Source organism: Octopus sinensis, linkage group LG7 (genome assembly GCF_006345805.1).
Source record: "Octopus sinensis linkage group LG7, ASM634580v1, whole genome shotgun sequence".
Classification (NCBI taxonomy): Eukaryota; Metazoa; Mollusca; class Cephalopoda; order Octopoda; family Octopodidae; genus Octopus; species Octopus sinensis.
In genome coordinates, this window is record NC_043003.1 from 17,521,602 (window position 1) to 17,537,741 (window position 16,140).

General features: G+C 36.9%; 2 protein-coding genes across 7 annotated transcripts in view; one reads left to right on the forward strand and one right to left on the reverse strand.

Annotated features, from left to right (window-relative positions):
- The window catches only part of LOC115214172 (fibrinogen-like protein 1), a 23,621-nt gene extending 18,832 nt beyond the window's left edge, over positions 1 to 4,789 (forward strand). For both annotated transcript variants that reach the window (XM_036504582.1, XM_029783259.2), the window contains exon 4: positions 3,740 to 4,789. In XM_036504582.1, the coding sequence (XP_036360475.1) occupies positions 3,740 to 4,485 (746 nt within the window). In that variant the 3' untranslated portion in view covers positions 4,486 to 4,789. The remainder of the gene's footprint in view (positions 1 to 3,739) is intronic.
- Positions 1 to 16,140, reverse strand: part of LOC115214170 (soluble guanylate cyclase 88E) — a 254,649-nt gene that overhangs the window by 48,785 nt on the left and 189,724 nt on the right. For all 5 annotated transcript variants that reach the window (XM_036504581.1, XM_029783257.2, XM_036504580.1 and 2 more), the window contains 4 exons: positions 15,391 to 15,546; positions 11,530 to 11,689; positions 10,649 to 10,758; positions 8,382 to 8,471 (listed from right to left, as the gene is read on the reverse strand). In XM_036504581.1, the coding sequence (XP_036360474.1) occupies positions 8,382 to 8,471; positions 10,649 to 10,758; positions 11,530 to 11,689; positions 15,391 to 15,546 (516 nt within the window). The remainder of the gene's footprint in view (positions 1 to 8,381; positions 8,472 to 10,648; positions 10,759 to 11,529; positions 11,690 to 15,390; positions 15,547 to 16,140) is intronic.

The window sequence follows — 16,140 nt, forward strand, 5'->3', positions numbered from 1 at the left end:
TGATATATTATTTTCATAAAACACGAACATAGGCATAGGAGTGGCTGTGTGGTAAGTAGCTTGCTTACCAACCACATGGTTCCAGGTTCAGTCCCACTGCATGGCACCTTGGGTAAATGTCTTCTACTATAGCCTAGGGCCGACCAAAGCCTTGTGAGTGGATTTGGTAGACGAAAACTGAAAGAAGCCCGTCGTATATATGTGTGTGTATGTGTTTGTATGTGTTCGTGCATCTGTGTTTGTACCTCCAACATCGCTTGACAACTGATGCTGGTGTGTTTACATCCCTGTAACTTAGTGGTTCAGCATAAGTATTAGGCTCACAAAGAATAAGTTCTGGGGTTGATTTGCTCGACTAAAGGCGGTGCTCCAGCATGGTCACAGTCAAGTGACTGAAACAAGTAAAAGAGTAATATATGATTCTTTACATTTGTATGTATTGGCATACAAACATAGAACAGCTAAGTTCTATGCGTATAAGTTTATACAAAGATATACATAGTAATATTCATTTCACAAATCAATAGCTATGTTTCGTAAAATTAAATTGTATTGATGTACAGAAACATTCGGTAAAAATTAAAAAATCAAATACAGTGATAAGTTTATAATCTTAGATAGAAATATAAAAATACATAAATAGCATTATTCAGAAATATTACTAAAGAAAGAGTGATAGGATGTTGATAACAAAAACAACAGCAAATCAGTCTATCTATTCAACTGATTTATAGTTTATATATTCTAGTTCAGGAATGCTTTAATGATTTTAAGATTCCAACTATAATAAGCCAACTATGTTTATTCAAGAAAGGAGCCTTGGCGAAATGAATTTTCTGTACTCATACAATGGCTCCTTTTTATACCGAAAGAAGTGCTATTTTCTACCAGTCTTTAAATAAATGTTAATAAGGTGGTTGAATTACTTATTTTAGGATTTCGGAAAATATGAGTATGGAAATGAAATATTGTTTTAAAACTACTTGTAGTAACCCCAACAAAAACTTTTAGTATTTGGTATAGCAACTACACATTTGTACACTGATTTTGACTAAACAGAATCTAAAGTCCATCCCCTTTTAGGACTAATATAATTACAGTTAATCATAATTACAATATGATTATTCCTAGAATTTAATATTGTCATATTAGATGAAGTTATATTATGGACTAAATTAGATGTGATGGGATAAGATAATTTTATGGCATTTTTCATAAAAATCCAGTAGAATATCTGGTAGAGAGAAAATTTTTTCCTAAGAATTGAAAATATTTTTGTCAGGAGATGCTACTTAAAACTGAAAAGAGATTGTATCAACAAATCTGTACACACACACACACATGCACACATACACACATACACACACGTACATATATACACTCTCCCCATATATATGCCAGTGTATGTGTGTGTTTGTGTATATATGTATATCTAGATATACTTATATGTATGTATCAGTAAGTGTTTATATATGAGCATGCATGTATGCTTGTGTATGCCACTGTCTTGACATCACATGATGGTTGGAAATAATTATCACAGTTGATATTTGTTGATTGTTTCCAGTCTTCCATAAAAACATGTCTGGTCATTGGGAAATATTCCCTTGCTTAGAAACAGGTTCAGGATTGGCTATAGGAAGGGCACCCAACCATAGTAAATCTGCCTCAGCAAATTCCATCCGACCCATGCAAGCATGAAAATGTGCGTGTTACAACAACGATGACAATAATGATGATGATGATGATGATGATGATGACAATGATGATGATGACAATGACGACGATAATGATGCCAAAAGATAAATAATTTGGACAATTAAGTTCATTCTTCAGATTAATGATCCTTTCAAATTATTTCTCTTACCTCTTTCTATTTTTAATTATGCAAATTCTTGTTTGCCAAAAACATAATTTTGCTTTATATGTAAAAATTTATTAACTGATCAGCATGACTGGTGTGTTCTGTTGTGTCTGGGGAGAGTCATTTTCTTTTTGTGCCTTATAATTTAACACACTCACCGGTAAAATTTCCCCTTATTTCTTATTTTTATGTTCCTAAAATTTCCACTTATTTCTTATTTTTATTTTCCTAAAATTTCCACTTATTTCTTATTTTTATGTTCCTAAAATTTCCACTTATTTCTTATTTTTATGTTCCTAAAATTTCCATTTATTTCTCATTTTTATTTTCCTAAAATTTACACCTATTTCTTATTTTTATTTTCCTAAAATTTTCCTAAAATTTTCGTTGCGTCTTGCAACCTTTTCAATAGTCAAGACTATTGAAAAAGTTGCAAGACACAATGAAAATTTTAGGAAAATAAAAATTAGTGGAAATTTTACCGGTGAGTGTGTTACATTATAAAGCACAAAAAGAAAATGACTCTCCCCAGACACAACCGAATATGCTTCAACACACGAACTCACATAAAGAATCTTGCAAACCAAATCTAAAAATCAAATATGACTAGTATGGGTCTTCAAAAATGTAAATTTGAAGGTTTCTAGAAATTATCTCCCTTTCTCTTTGAAAGTCCCTAATTGCAGATTGCATTTTTCTTTTTTTATTTTCTGTCTCCAGCTCAGAGGGAATGTCAGTAAATTAGGAATTTATTGTGAACAACACTCAGGACTTTAACTAGTATGTATGCATGTGTGCATGTTATGTGTGCACACGTGTGTGTATGTATGTGTGCATGTATGCATCCATGCATATGTGTGTATGTATGTTTGTACGTGTATATGTATAAATATATTTGTATACACACATAAATTCACTCATACACATACACTCACATGTGCGTGTACACACACACACACACATATATATACATATATATACACATGCATCCATAGATACTTATATAAACATGCAGAAACATTAGTGTGCCATGCAAAATGCTTGGCGGTATTTCATCTGCCATTATGTTCTGGGTTCAAATTCCACCGAGGTCGACTTTGCCTTTCATCTTTTCGGGGTCGATAAATTAAGTACCAGTTACGCACTGGGGTCGATGTAATCGACTTAATCCCTCTGTCTGTCCTCGTTTGTCCCCTCTATGTTTAGCCCCTTGGGGGCAATAAGGAAATAATAAATAATGTATTGACAGAGCTTACAGCAATTGGCTCACAAATACCCTGCTTTTTCACTCGTCCTCTTTTACCAACACCACAAAACACTCCTATAAATTACCTAGCTGTATACCAGTTCCAATCCTGATTACATGATGCAACAACCTCTCCTCTTCTGCTGTGAATAATTCACTAAATCCCACACTAAACACTTTGCTTGATCATTCTTCTTGATCCATGTTTTTCTTACCAGCACTAACCAACATGACTTAATTTTAAACATCAACCGCATTCTTCTCATGAATTTAAGAATACTTTATAAATAATGTAAAAAGCCCATATTACTCTTCACTATTCCAGCATTTAACAATCTACAGAAAAATTTGTGATCACTGCTGTCTCTCTTCAAACACTTTCATGATTTATCATCATCATCATCATTGTTTAACGTCCGCTTTCCATGCTAGCATGGGTTGGGCAATTTGACTGAGGACTGGCAAACCAGATGGCTGCACCAGACTCCAATCTGATCTGGCAGAGTTTCTACAGCTGGATGCCCTTTCTAACACCAACCACTCCGATTTAATTGATATAAATTCTTATTTATACATTTTGTTATTAGAAATATGAATTTGATTTGTATGTCTTTTTTCTTTCTTTCTAGATTGTTATGAACTGTATCGAAATGGTATTCGAATATCCGGAGTTTACCCAATTAAAATACCAAAAGGGCCAGTTCAGAATGTTTGGTGTGAGCTGGAAGCAGAAAACAGCGGATGGACTGTCATCCAAAGAAGACGTGATGGTTCAGAAAACTTCACAAGAAAATGGAATGATTATGCATTTGGTTTCGGTAATGTTAACGGGGAATATTATTTCGGTAATGAAAATATCCATAAAATGACTAGGAACGGTAATTATACATTACGAATAGAACTTAGTGACTGGGAGAATGACACTGCTTATGCACAATATACATCATTTTATATAGACAGTGAGAAAGATGAGTACAAGTTACATGTTAGTGGTTATAACGGCACAGCTGGTGATGCTTTAAATAAATACCATAACGGTATGTTGTTTAGTACAATAGACAAGGACAATGATGAGTGGGCGGAGCACTGTGCTTTAAAAGACCGATCAGGTTGGTGGTTCCGAGCATGTGGGTTTAGCTCTTTGAATGGCTTATATACTGTAGGTGGTAAAATTGATGCAATACCAAATGGGCTGATCCGGGGGATTATTTGGTACAACTGGAAGAATGATTTTGGTTATTCGCTGAAAATGTCAACTATGAAAATAAAACCTTATGCTGGTGTACTTCTGGACAGCGAGAGGGCGAGAAAAGAAGTAAAGGAAGAAATAAGGAAAAAAAATTCCACAAACGAACTTGGAATGTTGACAGGTTAAACAGAAGTTTAACAGCACAAAACTTAACTGAATCAATATTAATACTTAAACCCATACAATGTGATTCACAAACATAATTCTGTTTCTACTTTTGATGTATCTAAACCTTTGAATAAAAGCACAACAAACCAAAATGTACAAAGCATTTTGTTGAGACATGCTATATGCTCAAAGAATAATCTTTCTTTTATTCTTTTATTCTTTTACTTGCTTCAGTCAATTGACTGTGGCCATGCTGGAGTACTGCCTCTAGTCGAACAAATCGACCCCCAGGACTTATTCTTTGTAAGCCTAGTAATTATCCTATCGGTCTCTTTTGCCAAATCGCTAAGTTACAGGGATGTAAACACACCAACATCGATTGTCAAGCGATGGTGGGGCGACAAACACAGACACACAAATATATGTTGCAGGCCTCTTTCGGTTTCCATCTACCAAATCAACTCACAAAGCTTTGCTTGGCCTGAGGCTATAGAAGACACTAGCCCAAGTTACCAAGTAGTGGGACTGAACCCAGAACCATGAGGTTGGGAAGCAAGCTTCTTACCACACAGCCATGCCTGTATATTTATATATAGTATGCTGTCGATGAAATAAATAAAAATAGTGTACAAGTGTATATATAAACCTATTGAAACATATATTTCAGTAATAATGTCAGAGTTCTATTGAAAAATATATTATGTTGGTTTATTTACATACATACTTAAATATATTTATATGCATATGTCATATATATATATATATATATATAAAATTTACATATATATATAGTTGGACTAAAAATGATGGATTAAATATATATATATACATACACACACATATATATATACATACACACATATTTGTATATATTCTTACAGTTGTATAGGTGACTGAGTTTCTTTTGATACTAACATAATTTAGTTATTTTTAAATAATTTGTCATAAATATAATTCCTTAACGAAAAAGAAGACTCACTCTTCTTCCACAAAAAATTATGAAGTAAATTTTAATTGTTTATACACAGTTCACAGCAAGCAATTTTATTCAGAATTGTGGAATTCCACTAATTAATTTCCTAATATTGTAAAGTGCCAATTATGCTACTCAGAACCATTATCAGAAATCATTATCAGAACCATTTTGATTCTGATAGAATGAAAACCAGAAACAGAACAAGAAATTACAGACATTTAATTCCATAATCATTCTTTTAAATGTTCATTCTCCCCAATTATATGATGGGGCTGAATTATTAAACTTATTCAAATAAATTCTGTTTTCGATAAACTGTGGACTGTATTTTGAATGACAATTTATCATTTTGATAAAAAAAATTTCTTTAGGCAAAAAAATAAAACTTCATTTTTTAAAAATAAAATTCATTTTTTTAAAAATTGTGCTTTGGGTTTCTTATTGATTTTTCTAAATAATAATTTTTTATATGAAACACTTTGTAGTTTCTTTGTAGGAGTAGCTGTGTGGTAAGTAGCTTGCTTACAACCACATGGTTCTGGGTTCAGTCCCACTGTGTGGCACCTTGGGCAAGTGTCTCCTAAGGCCAACCAAAGCCTGGGTGAGTGGATTTGGTAGACGGAAACTGAAAGGAGCCCGTCTTGTGTGTGTATATATGTGTGAGTGTGTGTGTGTGTGTGTGTGTGTGTGTGTGTGTGTTGTGTGTGTGTGTGTGCATGTGTGTGTGTGTGTTTGTTCCCCCCAACATCGCTTGACAATCGATGCTGGTGTGTTTGCATCCCCGTCACTTAGTGGATCAGCAAGAGAGACTGATAGAATAAGTACTAGGCTTACAAAGAATAAGTCCTGGGGTCGATGTGCTCGACTAAAGGCAGTGCTCCAGCATGGCCACAGTCAAATGACTGAAACAAATAAAGATATATGTGTATATATATATATATATATATATATATATATATATATATAATATATATATATATATCGTGTCTGTTTCTGTGGAATTTTGTCTTGACATTTTGTGGGTCAGGTGAATGAGAATCACCATCATACCAGCAATTTTTTTCATTTCTGCTCTTTTATGGTCCAGCCTTGGGAAAATATTAGTTTGTTCAGAAACAGGTGATGGTAGGTGACAGGAAAGGCACCCAGCCATAGAGAATCTGTCTCAGCAAATTCTGTCTGACCCATTCAAGCATGGAAAAGTAGGTGTTGAATAATGATGATAAGGGCAGGAATGAATGGTTAAGAAGTTCACTTCCGAACCATGAGGTCTTATGATCAATCCCACTGCTTGGCATTTGCAGGTGAGGATTTCTGCTACAGCTCTGAGTCATTCAATGGTTTCTGAGTGGAATTCATAGATGAAAAATGTATGGAAACCTGGTGTGTGTGTGTGTGTGTGTATGTGTATGTATACATGTGCAGGCATGTGTGTGTACATGTGTGTGTGAGTGTGTGTCTATGCGTGTGTGTGTGTGTGAGCATGTGTGCATGTGTGTGAGTGTGTGTATGTTTGTGTTTGAGTGTGAGTGACTGTGCATGTGTGTGTGTGTGTGGGCATGTGTGTGAATGTTTGTGCATGTGAATGTGTGTGTGCATGTTTGTGTGTGCATGAGTATGTGTGTGTGTGTGTGTGTGTGCATTTGTGAGTGCTTGTGTTTGTACATTTGTGTGTGTTTGTGCACACGCATGTGTGTGTGCATTTGTGTATGTGTTTGTGCACGTGTGTGTGTGTGCAAGTGTGTGTCTATGTGTGTGTGGGAGTGTGAGTGACTATGTATGTGTGCATGCATGCATGTGAATGTGTGTGCGTGTGTGTGAATGTGCTTCTGTGTGTGTGTGTGTGTGTGTGTGTGTGTGTAGCTGCATATGCAAATGCTGACACCCCATAACCTTGTTTCTCACTGTGTGAAACAATTATATAACGTTTCCATTGTTTGTTGACATTATGACAAAGTCACTCTGTGCTTTCGAAGTCCAGTAGCACAGAAAAACATTCCTTGCTTAAAAGTCAGATACATGGTTTGTGACAGGAAGGGCGTTGAACTTAGTAAAATAACCATGTCGTTATTAAACTAGGCTCGGGCATGGTGGTGTGGTTGAGAGCCTTGCTTCCCATCCGTGTGGTCTTCGGTTCAGTCCCACTGCATAGCACTTTGGGTTAAATGTCTTCTGCTGAAGCCTCAGGACAAACAAAGCCTTGTGAGTGGATTTGGTAGGTAGGAACTGTTGTGTGTGCGTGTGTGAGAGAGAGAGAAAGAAAGTGTGTGTGTGTGTGAGTATGTATATCATCATCATCATCATCATCATCGTTTAACGTCCGTTTTCCGTGCTAGCACGGGTTGGACGGTTCGACCGGGGTCTGGGAAGCTAGGGGTTGCACCAGGCTCCAGTCTGATCTGGCAGTCTGATCTGGATGCCCTTCCTAATGCCAACTACTCCGCGAGTGTAGTGGGTGCTTTTTACGTGCCACCTTTATATTTAGCCCTTTGTAGGCAATAAAGAAATAAGAAACTCTGCCTCAGTAAAAATTCCATCTGACCCATACAAGCATGGAAAAGTGGACATTAAATGATAATGATGATGACGACGATGAAGATGATGACAATGATGATGATGATAATGATGATGATGATGACGACAATGATGATGAAACTGGTGTTTAGAATATAAATTGATGTGAAATTTTGATGGACAGTTTTAATTTAGATTACATCTCTTAAAACAGTGAAGTTTCTATCATAGAGCCAAGGGTGGGTTGGAAGCAAGCTGGTATCAAAAGGGTTAAAGATGTAATTTTACATCGTTAACCTGTTAAAGATGTTCAAAACGTAAAAGATGTAAAAAAACAGGTAATTACAAATTACCTGTTAAAGATGTAACAGGTAATTTATTTTTGATCAACCACTAGAAAAATTAACTGAAGTATTTAACTTACTTTTATTCGTATTGTTCCTCTTGGACACGTAACAAATTCATTTGGATTGAGTCTTTGTTTACACTGTTGAGTAACTTGAATTCTCCCTTGCTGTAAGAATAAGCAAATGTATTGATTAGAAATTTAATATTAAATTTTATAGTTTTTATGGTTTTATGAAATAGAGCATATGGCAAAGATTACAATGTGGATCATCATCATAATCATCATCATCATCATTATTTGATGTCTGTTGTCCTTCCAGTGTGCCAGCCCAGTCAAACTGTCCAACCCATGCCAGTATCATGGATTGGACAATTTGACCAGGGCTGGTATGCTGGAAGGCTGCACCAGACTCCAGTCTGATTTGGCATGGTTTTCTATGGCTGGATGCCCTTCCTAACACCAACAACTCTGAGAGTGTAATGGGTGCTTTTACATGCCACCGGCACAGGTGCCATTTAAGTGACACAAGGGTGCGTTTACATGCCAATTTGTGTGACACCAGTTTCTATCACAAGTGCAATTTTACTCAGTTTGATGAGTCTTCTCAAGTACATAATGTCAAAGGTCTTGGTCATTGCCTCCATGAGGCCCAACACTCAAAAGAAACTCAGCCACTTTGGCTCCGTCAGGCCCAATGCTCAAGAGAAACTCAGCCAATTTGCCTCCATGAGACCTAACACTTGAAAGGAACTCAGCCACTTTGATTCCGTGTGGCCCAACGTTCAAAAGTTGATTCTTTACGTGCCACTAGCACAGGTGCACTTGGCTTGATGGGTCCTCTCAAGCACAGCACATTACCAAAGGTTTTGGTCACTAGTCATTGCCTCCGTGAGGCTCAAAGTTCAAAGATCATGTTTCACCACCTTGTCCCATATCTTCCAGGGTCTACCTCTACCACAGGTTCCTTCCACAGTTAGAGAGATGTAATTTTTGACAATGTAAAAGATGTAAAAGTAGCTCTAATAACAAATGTGTAAATTAATTTATGATAATTTATGATTTTGTTAATGATACTTTTACATACTCAAGAAAAGATGAATATTGCTTAAAGTAATTAGTTAATTGTACTGGATATTTAAACTGGCTGACAAAGGGCCTCTGAACAACACAAGTATACAGCTACAGGCAAAGACATGCCTACACAGTAAGAATTTTGCTTCCAAGCTACATGGTTCTGGACAGCCTCAAGCTGGTTGCTATCAAAAGGGTTAATTACAGAAGGTTGTTCAACAACCCACATGCAAATCCTTTATATATATATATATATATGTTGTTATGTCCTGTTATTATTTTTTATTGTATTTATATTCGTGTAACTTTGTCCGTTTTTTCCGTCCTTGTTTTTGTATACATTCGCTCTTTGCTTAGTTTTTCCTTGGGGCTGGCCAGATTGGAGCAATCTCAAGAATAATCAGCCAGATTATAATCTGGTGCTTGACTGAAGAAAGAAAACGTCGAATGACCCGTCCTTGTTTTCTTTGTATCGTCTATCTGGATGTTTTGTTGTCCCTTTTTGTATCAGCTAGTTGTCCAGATGTTTTGCGTTCTTGTCCCATTTTGCATTTTATATATATATATATATATATATGTATAGTGGCATACGTACACTTTGGTCTCTTATATGTAAGTACACACACACACACACACACACACACACACACACACATATAATTCTTTTTTTTCTTCTTGTGTAATTTCTATGTTATGACGCTGGCTTTGCAGAAGCTATGTGTTATATTTTACATGAAAAGAATGACTTTGAAAAATTGAATAGTTTCAGAAAAAAAAACTACATCAATCAATAGATCTTTTACCTGTATTAAAACCTAACATGAGTGATTTGTATGAGTATTATTCACTGCCTGAAGCTAAATAAAGGTTTAGTGGGAAAGAAATTCTCTTCCCAATCATGTGGTCTCACATTCAATCTCACTGCATGGCATGCTGGGTAAGTGTCGTTTACCATTACCTTGGATCAACCTAGCCATTGTGAATGAAACTATGTAGATGGAAATTGCGAAGAAGCCTGTCTGATGGATTGTATCTCTAATTCAAGGGTCCATCCTTGTTATATATTGTGTCACACTGACTCTACATTAAATGTATCATGTGTCTCGGGAATTCACAGCCCGGTAAACATTAATTCAATGAACAGCTAATTCATTTCAATGAAAAACTGAAAAATCATCATTGAAACAAATGTAGAATCATTTAGTTTATTACTATTTGTTGCACCCCACCATGTCATATCCTTGCTAAAATGTTGCATAGTTCATACTCACGAGGCTATTGTGGTCCATTCTTGAAGCAGTATTTACAACATCCCCAAATAAACAATATTGGTAATTCTTTAAACCTACAACTCCAGCAACAACACTTCCAAAGTCCATGCCTGAACAGAGAGAGAGAGAGAAAAAAGCAAAGGAAACATGGTTTAATGAAATAAATGTGCTCAGGTAAGAAAGCAATTAAGAATCAATTTATTTGTACTTATAACTCCAACAACAGGTGTTAAGTTCTACTTCTTTTCATTTGATCACCTGTGTATGCATATGTGTGTGTGTGTATGTATGTGTGTGTGAGTGAGTGTGTGAGTGTGTGTGTGTCTCTATATGTGTGTGCGAGTGAGTGTGTTTGTTTGTGTGTGTGAGTGTGTGTGTGTATGTATGTGTGTGCGAGTGAATGTGTTTGTGTGTGTGTGTGTATATATGTGTGTATGCATATGTGTGTTTGTGAGTGAGTGTGTTTGTGTATCTGTGTGTCAGTGTGTTTGTGTATGTATGTATATGTGTGTGTGTGAGAGTGTGTTTGTGTGGGTGCGTTTGTGTGTATGAGTGTGTGTGTGTGAGTGTGTGTATGTAGGTGTATGTGAGTGTGTGTGTGTGTGTGTGTGTATGAAGGGTTGCTGAAAAGTTCCTGGCTTTAAGGTTATCACAAAAGGCCAGGTTGGAGGCCCAACCTTCTGAATTCTCTTACAGGGCTTAGAAAAACTGAAGGACTGCTGCAATAAATGTGTGATTCTGAGAGGGAAATATTCAGAATAAAATCATAATTAACTGATCCTCCTGTATTTTCTTTCACCCAAAGCCAGGAACTTTTCAGCAGCCCCTTATATATCCCAGTAACAGATATAGACACTGATTGCTTTAAAATGCCAACTAACCAATTTCAAAAGTGAGGTTCTCATCAAATCCTTTGTCAGTGCTGGTATTGTTGCTATTCACAAGAGCAAGGGCACATCTAGCAACATCACTTGTATTATCAGAATTACCATCAAGGCCTCCTGCTATCAGACACAATCCATCATTCTCTTTGGTTTCCACCTTTGAAATGCCACAGAAAAGAGAATATGTCATTCTAAAGAATTCACTTCATGCATTTATCTTAACACTCAAGAAAATGACTGATTACATGTCAGCTTACGTTAATCAAACATGCATACTTACATACATAAGAATGTCTGTACATACATTCATACATATATATACATATATACATACATACATACATACATACATACAAATACATCTATATATCCCTACATACATATGCATACACATACACACACGTTACATATATGTGTGTGTGTGTGAATGTATGTATGCATGTATGTATGTATGTATTTATGTATATATATATATATATATATATATATATATATATACCATGCTAGCATGGAAGGTGGATGTTAAATGATGATGATGATGATGTAATATACATACATACATACATACATATATGTATGTATGTATGTATGTATGTATGTATGTATGTATGTATGTATGTATGTATGTATGTATGTATGTATGTATGTATGTATGTATGTATGTATGTATGTATGTATATACATATACACATATATATAAATTCATACATAAACACATATTCTATATAATACTATGTAATGTATAACTTTTACCATGAATTAACCATGAAAAATATCAAAAAAAATAACACATTAGAGTGCATTCAAATTTTGGCACAAGGCCTGCAATTTCAAGGGAGGGGCAAGTTGATTACATTGACCCCAGTGTTTGACTGGTATTTATTTTATAGACCCCCAAATGCATGAAAGGCAAAGTTGACCTCACCAGAATTTGAACTCAGAACATGAAGAGGGATGAAATTCTGATATGCATTTTATCTTAGTTGCCAACATGTCTGTCAACTTGCCACCTTAGTAACACCATAGATAAATACATGTGTATGTGTGTGTGTGTGAGTGTGTGTCCATTTATGTGTGTCTGTATGTCTCTATTTACTTATACTTGGCATAATCATCTATGTGTCGGACTGAATTTAAACCTCCTATTCATAATTGTATTATTCTGACACATTGACAGCTACAACTGGGTTTATATACTGTATATACAGATGGGGTGGGTCAAAGGTCACAGACAAAATAAGTTCCATACACTCTGGAATTCCTCAAAGACATGCTTCAGTTTTTCTAAAGTTACACACAAACATATACCCAGGCCTATACGCCATTCTTTTTAGGAGGGGGTAGCCACAAGACACACCAGGCATTCCATTCATTTCCCACCTCAAAGAGGCGATCCCCTTCCTATGCTCGGGTCAAGGCATAGAATGCAACCTTCAATATCATCAGCAGGGCCCGACAACATATGCTGGTTTACCCCACCCCCCACCCCGCCACATCATGCTAGTTCTGAACCCCCTTCCTTCCTTCTCGAGCCATGCTTGGCTCATAAGGGCCGGTTTCCCCGTTTCCTTGGCGTATAGGTTTCCCACCTGGACGGGACGAAGGTCTGTCGCAGGTGAGCTGCAAGATGCAGGAGGAAAGAGTGAGAGAAAGTTGTGGCGAAAGAGTCATCAGAAGTTCGCCATTACCTTCAGCTGGAGCCTCGTGGAGCTTAGGTGTTTCACTCATAAACACACACATGGCCCGTCTGAGATTCAAACCCGCGATCCCTCGACCACAAGTCTGCTACTCTAACCACTAGGCCATGTGCCTCCACCAGTCACTCTGTATAGTAGCCAATAAATCAATTACAGTGGTGCCCCAGCATGACCACAGCTTTGCTATTATCTTCTGCTAGAGCCGCGTGGTGCTTAGGTATTTCACTCATAAATGCACACATCACCCAGCTTGAGATTCGAACCTGTGATCTCTCGACTGCGGGTCCACTGCTCTAACCACTAGGCCAAGTGCCTCCACTCCGAACCCCCTTGAGCAACATTAAATCCACTCATCCATCCTCAAACACTCTCCAAACTTTCCTATCATTTGTAAACTCTCTTGCCTCTCTCACTCCAACACTGCTAACCACCAAAGCTTTTCCCACACCATCCATTCACACAAATCAAGGTCTGCCTCTGGTTCTGCTGCCTACCACTTCTGCCTCCATCACCCTTCTTACCATCCTCTCCTCTTCCATCCTCTCCACGTGGCCAAACCACCTCAACATTCATCTATTCATTTTCTAAAATAAATAAAATAATCCTTTCTACCTGAAAGTTTGATGGGGAGGGGACAGTCGATTACATTGCCCCCAGTACGGAACTAGTACTCAATTTATTGACCTCAAAAGGATGAGAGGCAAAGTCGACCACAGTGAAATTTGAACAGAGAACATAACATAACAGACCATATATATATTCTTTTACTTGTTTCAGTCATTTGACTGCGGCCATGCTGGAGCACCGCCTTTAGTTGAGAAAATCGCACCAGGACTTACTCTTTGTAAGCCTAGTACTTATTCCATCGGTTTCTTTTGCCGAACTGCTAAGTTACGGTGACGTAAGCACACCAGCATCAGTTGTCAAGCAATGTTGGGGAGACAAACACACACACACACACACACACATATATATTCATACATATGATGGGCTTCTTTCAGTTTCCATCTACCAAATCCACTCACAAAGCTTTGGTCAGCCCAAGGCTATAGTAGAAGGCACTTGCTCAAGGTGCCACGCAGTGGGACTGAACCCAGAATCATGTGGTTGGTAAGCAAACTACTTACTACACAGCCACTCCTGTACCTATATATATATATATATATATATATTATATATATATATACAGACGTTATTCTAACATTGAACAACTTTTATCTTTTATCCTTTATTTGTTTCAGTCATTAGACTGTGGCCATGCTGGGGCACTGTACTGAAAATTTTATAGCTGAATGAATCAACCACAGTGCCTTTTTTTAAAAAAAAACCTAGTAATAATTTTGTAAGTGTCCTTTGCTGAATTGCTAAGTTACAGAGGTGTAAATACACCAATACCAATTGTCAAACAGTGGTGGGAACAAACACAAGCACAAAGATGCATGCACATACATATAACGGGCTTCTTTCAGTTTTCAGCTACAAAATCCACTCATGAGGCTTTGGTCAACTTGAAGCTATAGTAGAAGACATTTGCCTAAGGTGTCATGGAGTGGGACCAAATCTGCAACCATGTGGCTGAGAAGCAAAATTCTTACCACACAGCCATAAATACACACACACACACACACTCACACACACACACACACACACACACACACACACACGATTATTGTAATGATAGAAGAACACAAGAAATAGGGCGGCGAGCTAGCAGAAACATTAGCACGCCGACCGAAATGCATAGCCGTATTTTGTCTGCTGCAACGTTCTGAGTTCAAATTCTGCTGAGGTCAACTTTGCTTTTCCTCCTTTCAGGGTCGATTAAATAAGTATCAGTTATGCACTGGGGTCAATGTAATCGACTTAAACCGTTTGTCTGTCCTTGTTTGTCCCTACTGCGTTTAACCCCTTGTGGGTAGTAAAGAAATAGGTATTTCATCTGCCATTATGTTCTGATTGCAGATTCCGCCGAGGTGAACTTTGCCTTTTATCCTTTCAGGGTCGATTAAATAAGTACAAGTTATGTATTGGGGGTCGATGTAATCGACTTAATCCCTTTGTCTGTCCTTGTTTGTCCCCTCTATGTTTAGCCCCCTGTTGGCAATAAAGAAATAATAAAAAAAAAATACAAGAACACAATCTGATAAGAAATATCTCTTACCTTGAAAACATTAAATCTACTGATGATTTCATCAATCCATTCAAAGATTCCGCATATAATTTTCACAAAGTCTTTTACATTTTTAGCTTTATTGATATCCACAAACCTGCTGTATTGTGTAATGGAGCAAAACATCAATGTCACATTTTCTATTGTCTGCAGTAAAAGATTGATAACACTTTAAACATTTCAATGTGTTTTAGAAAAGAAACAAGGTTAACAAATTCATATGATATGACGACATGATTAAATAACATGTTTCACAGTGAAACGTTGTTTTAAGGAGACAAGGTTTGTGAGCTATGTAGTTACAAATATTTCTTCAACTCTATTTCAAATATGATATTTTGTAATATATTACTTTAGATCTATGGATATAGGCCTAAAATAAACCAAGTGTGTGCAACACTCTAGCCACTTGCCTTCACTATACATATACATACATACACACACACACACACACACACACACACATATATATATATATATATATACATACATACATTATCACCATTGTCATTTAACATTCGCTTTCCATGCTGGCATGGGTTGGACGGTTTGACTGAGGACTGGTGAGCCAGAAGGCTGCACCAGGCTCCAATCTGATCTGACAAGGTTTCTACAGCTAGATGCCCTTTCTAACACCAACCACTCCGAGAGTATAGTGGCCAAAAGGAGTAAAAGGTATAATAAGATAGACACAAGACCTGACATTTTGGAGATGTGATTGTTATCATCAAATCCACTGCT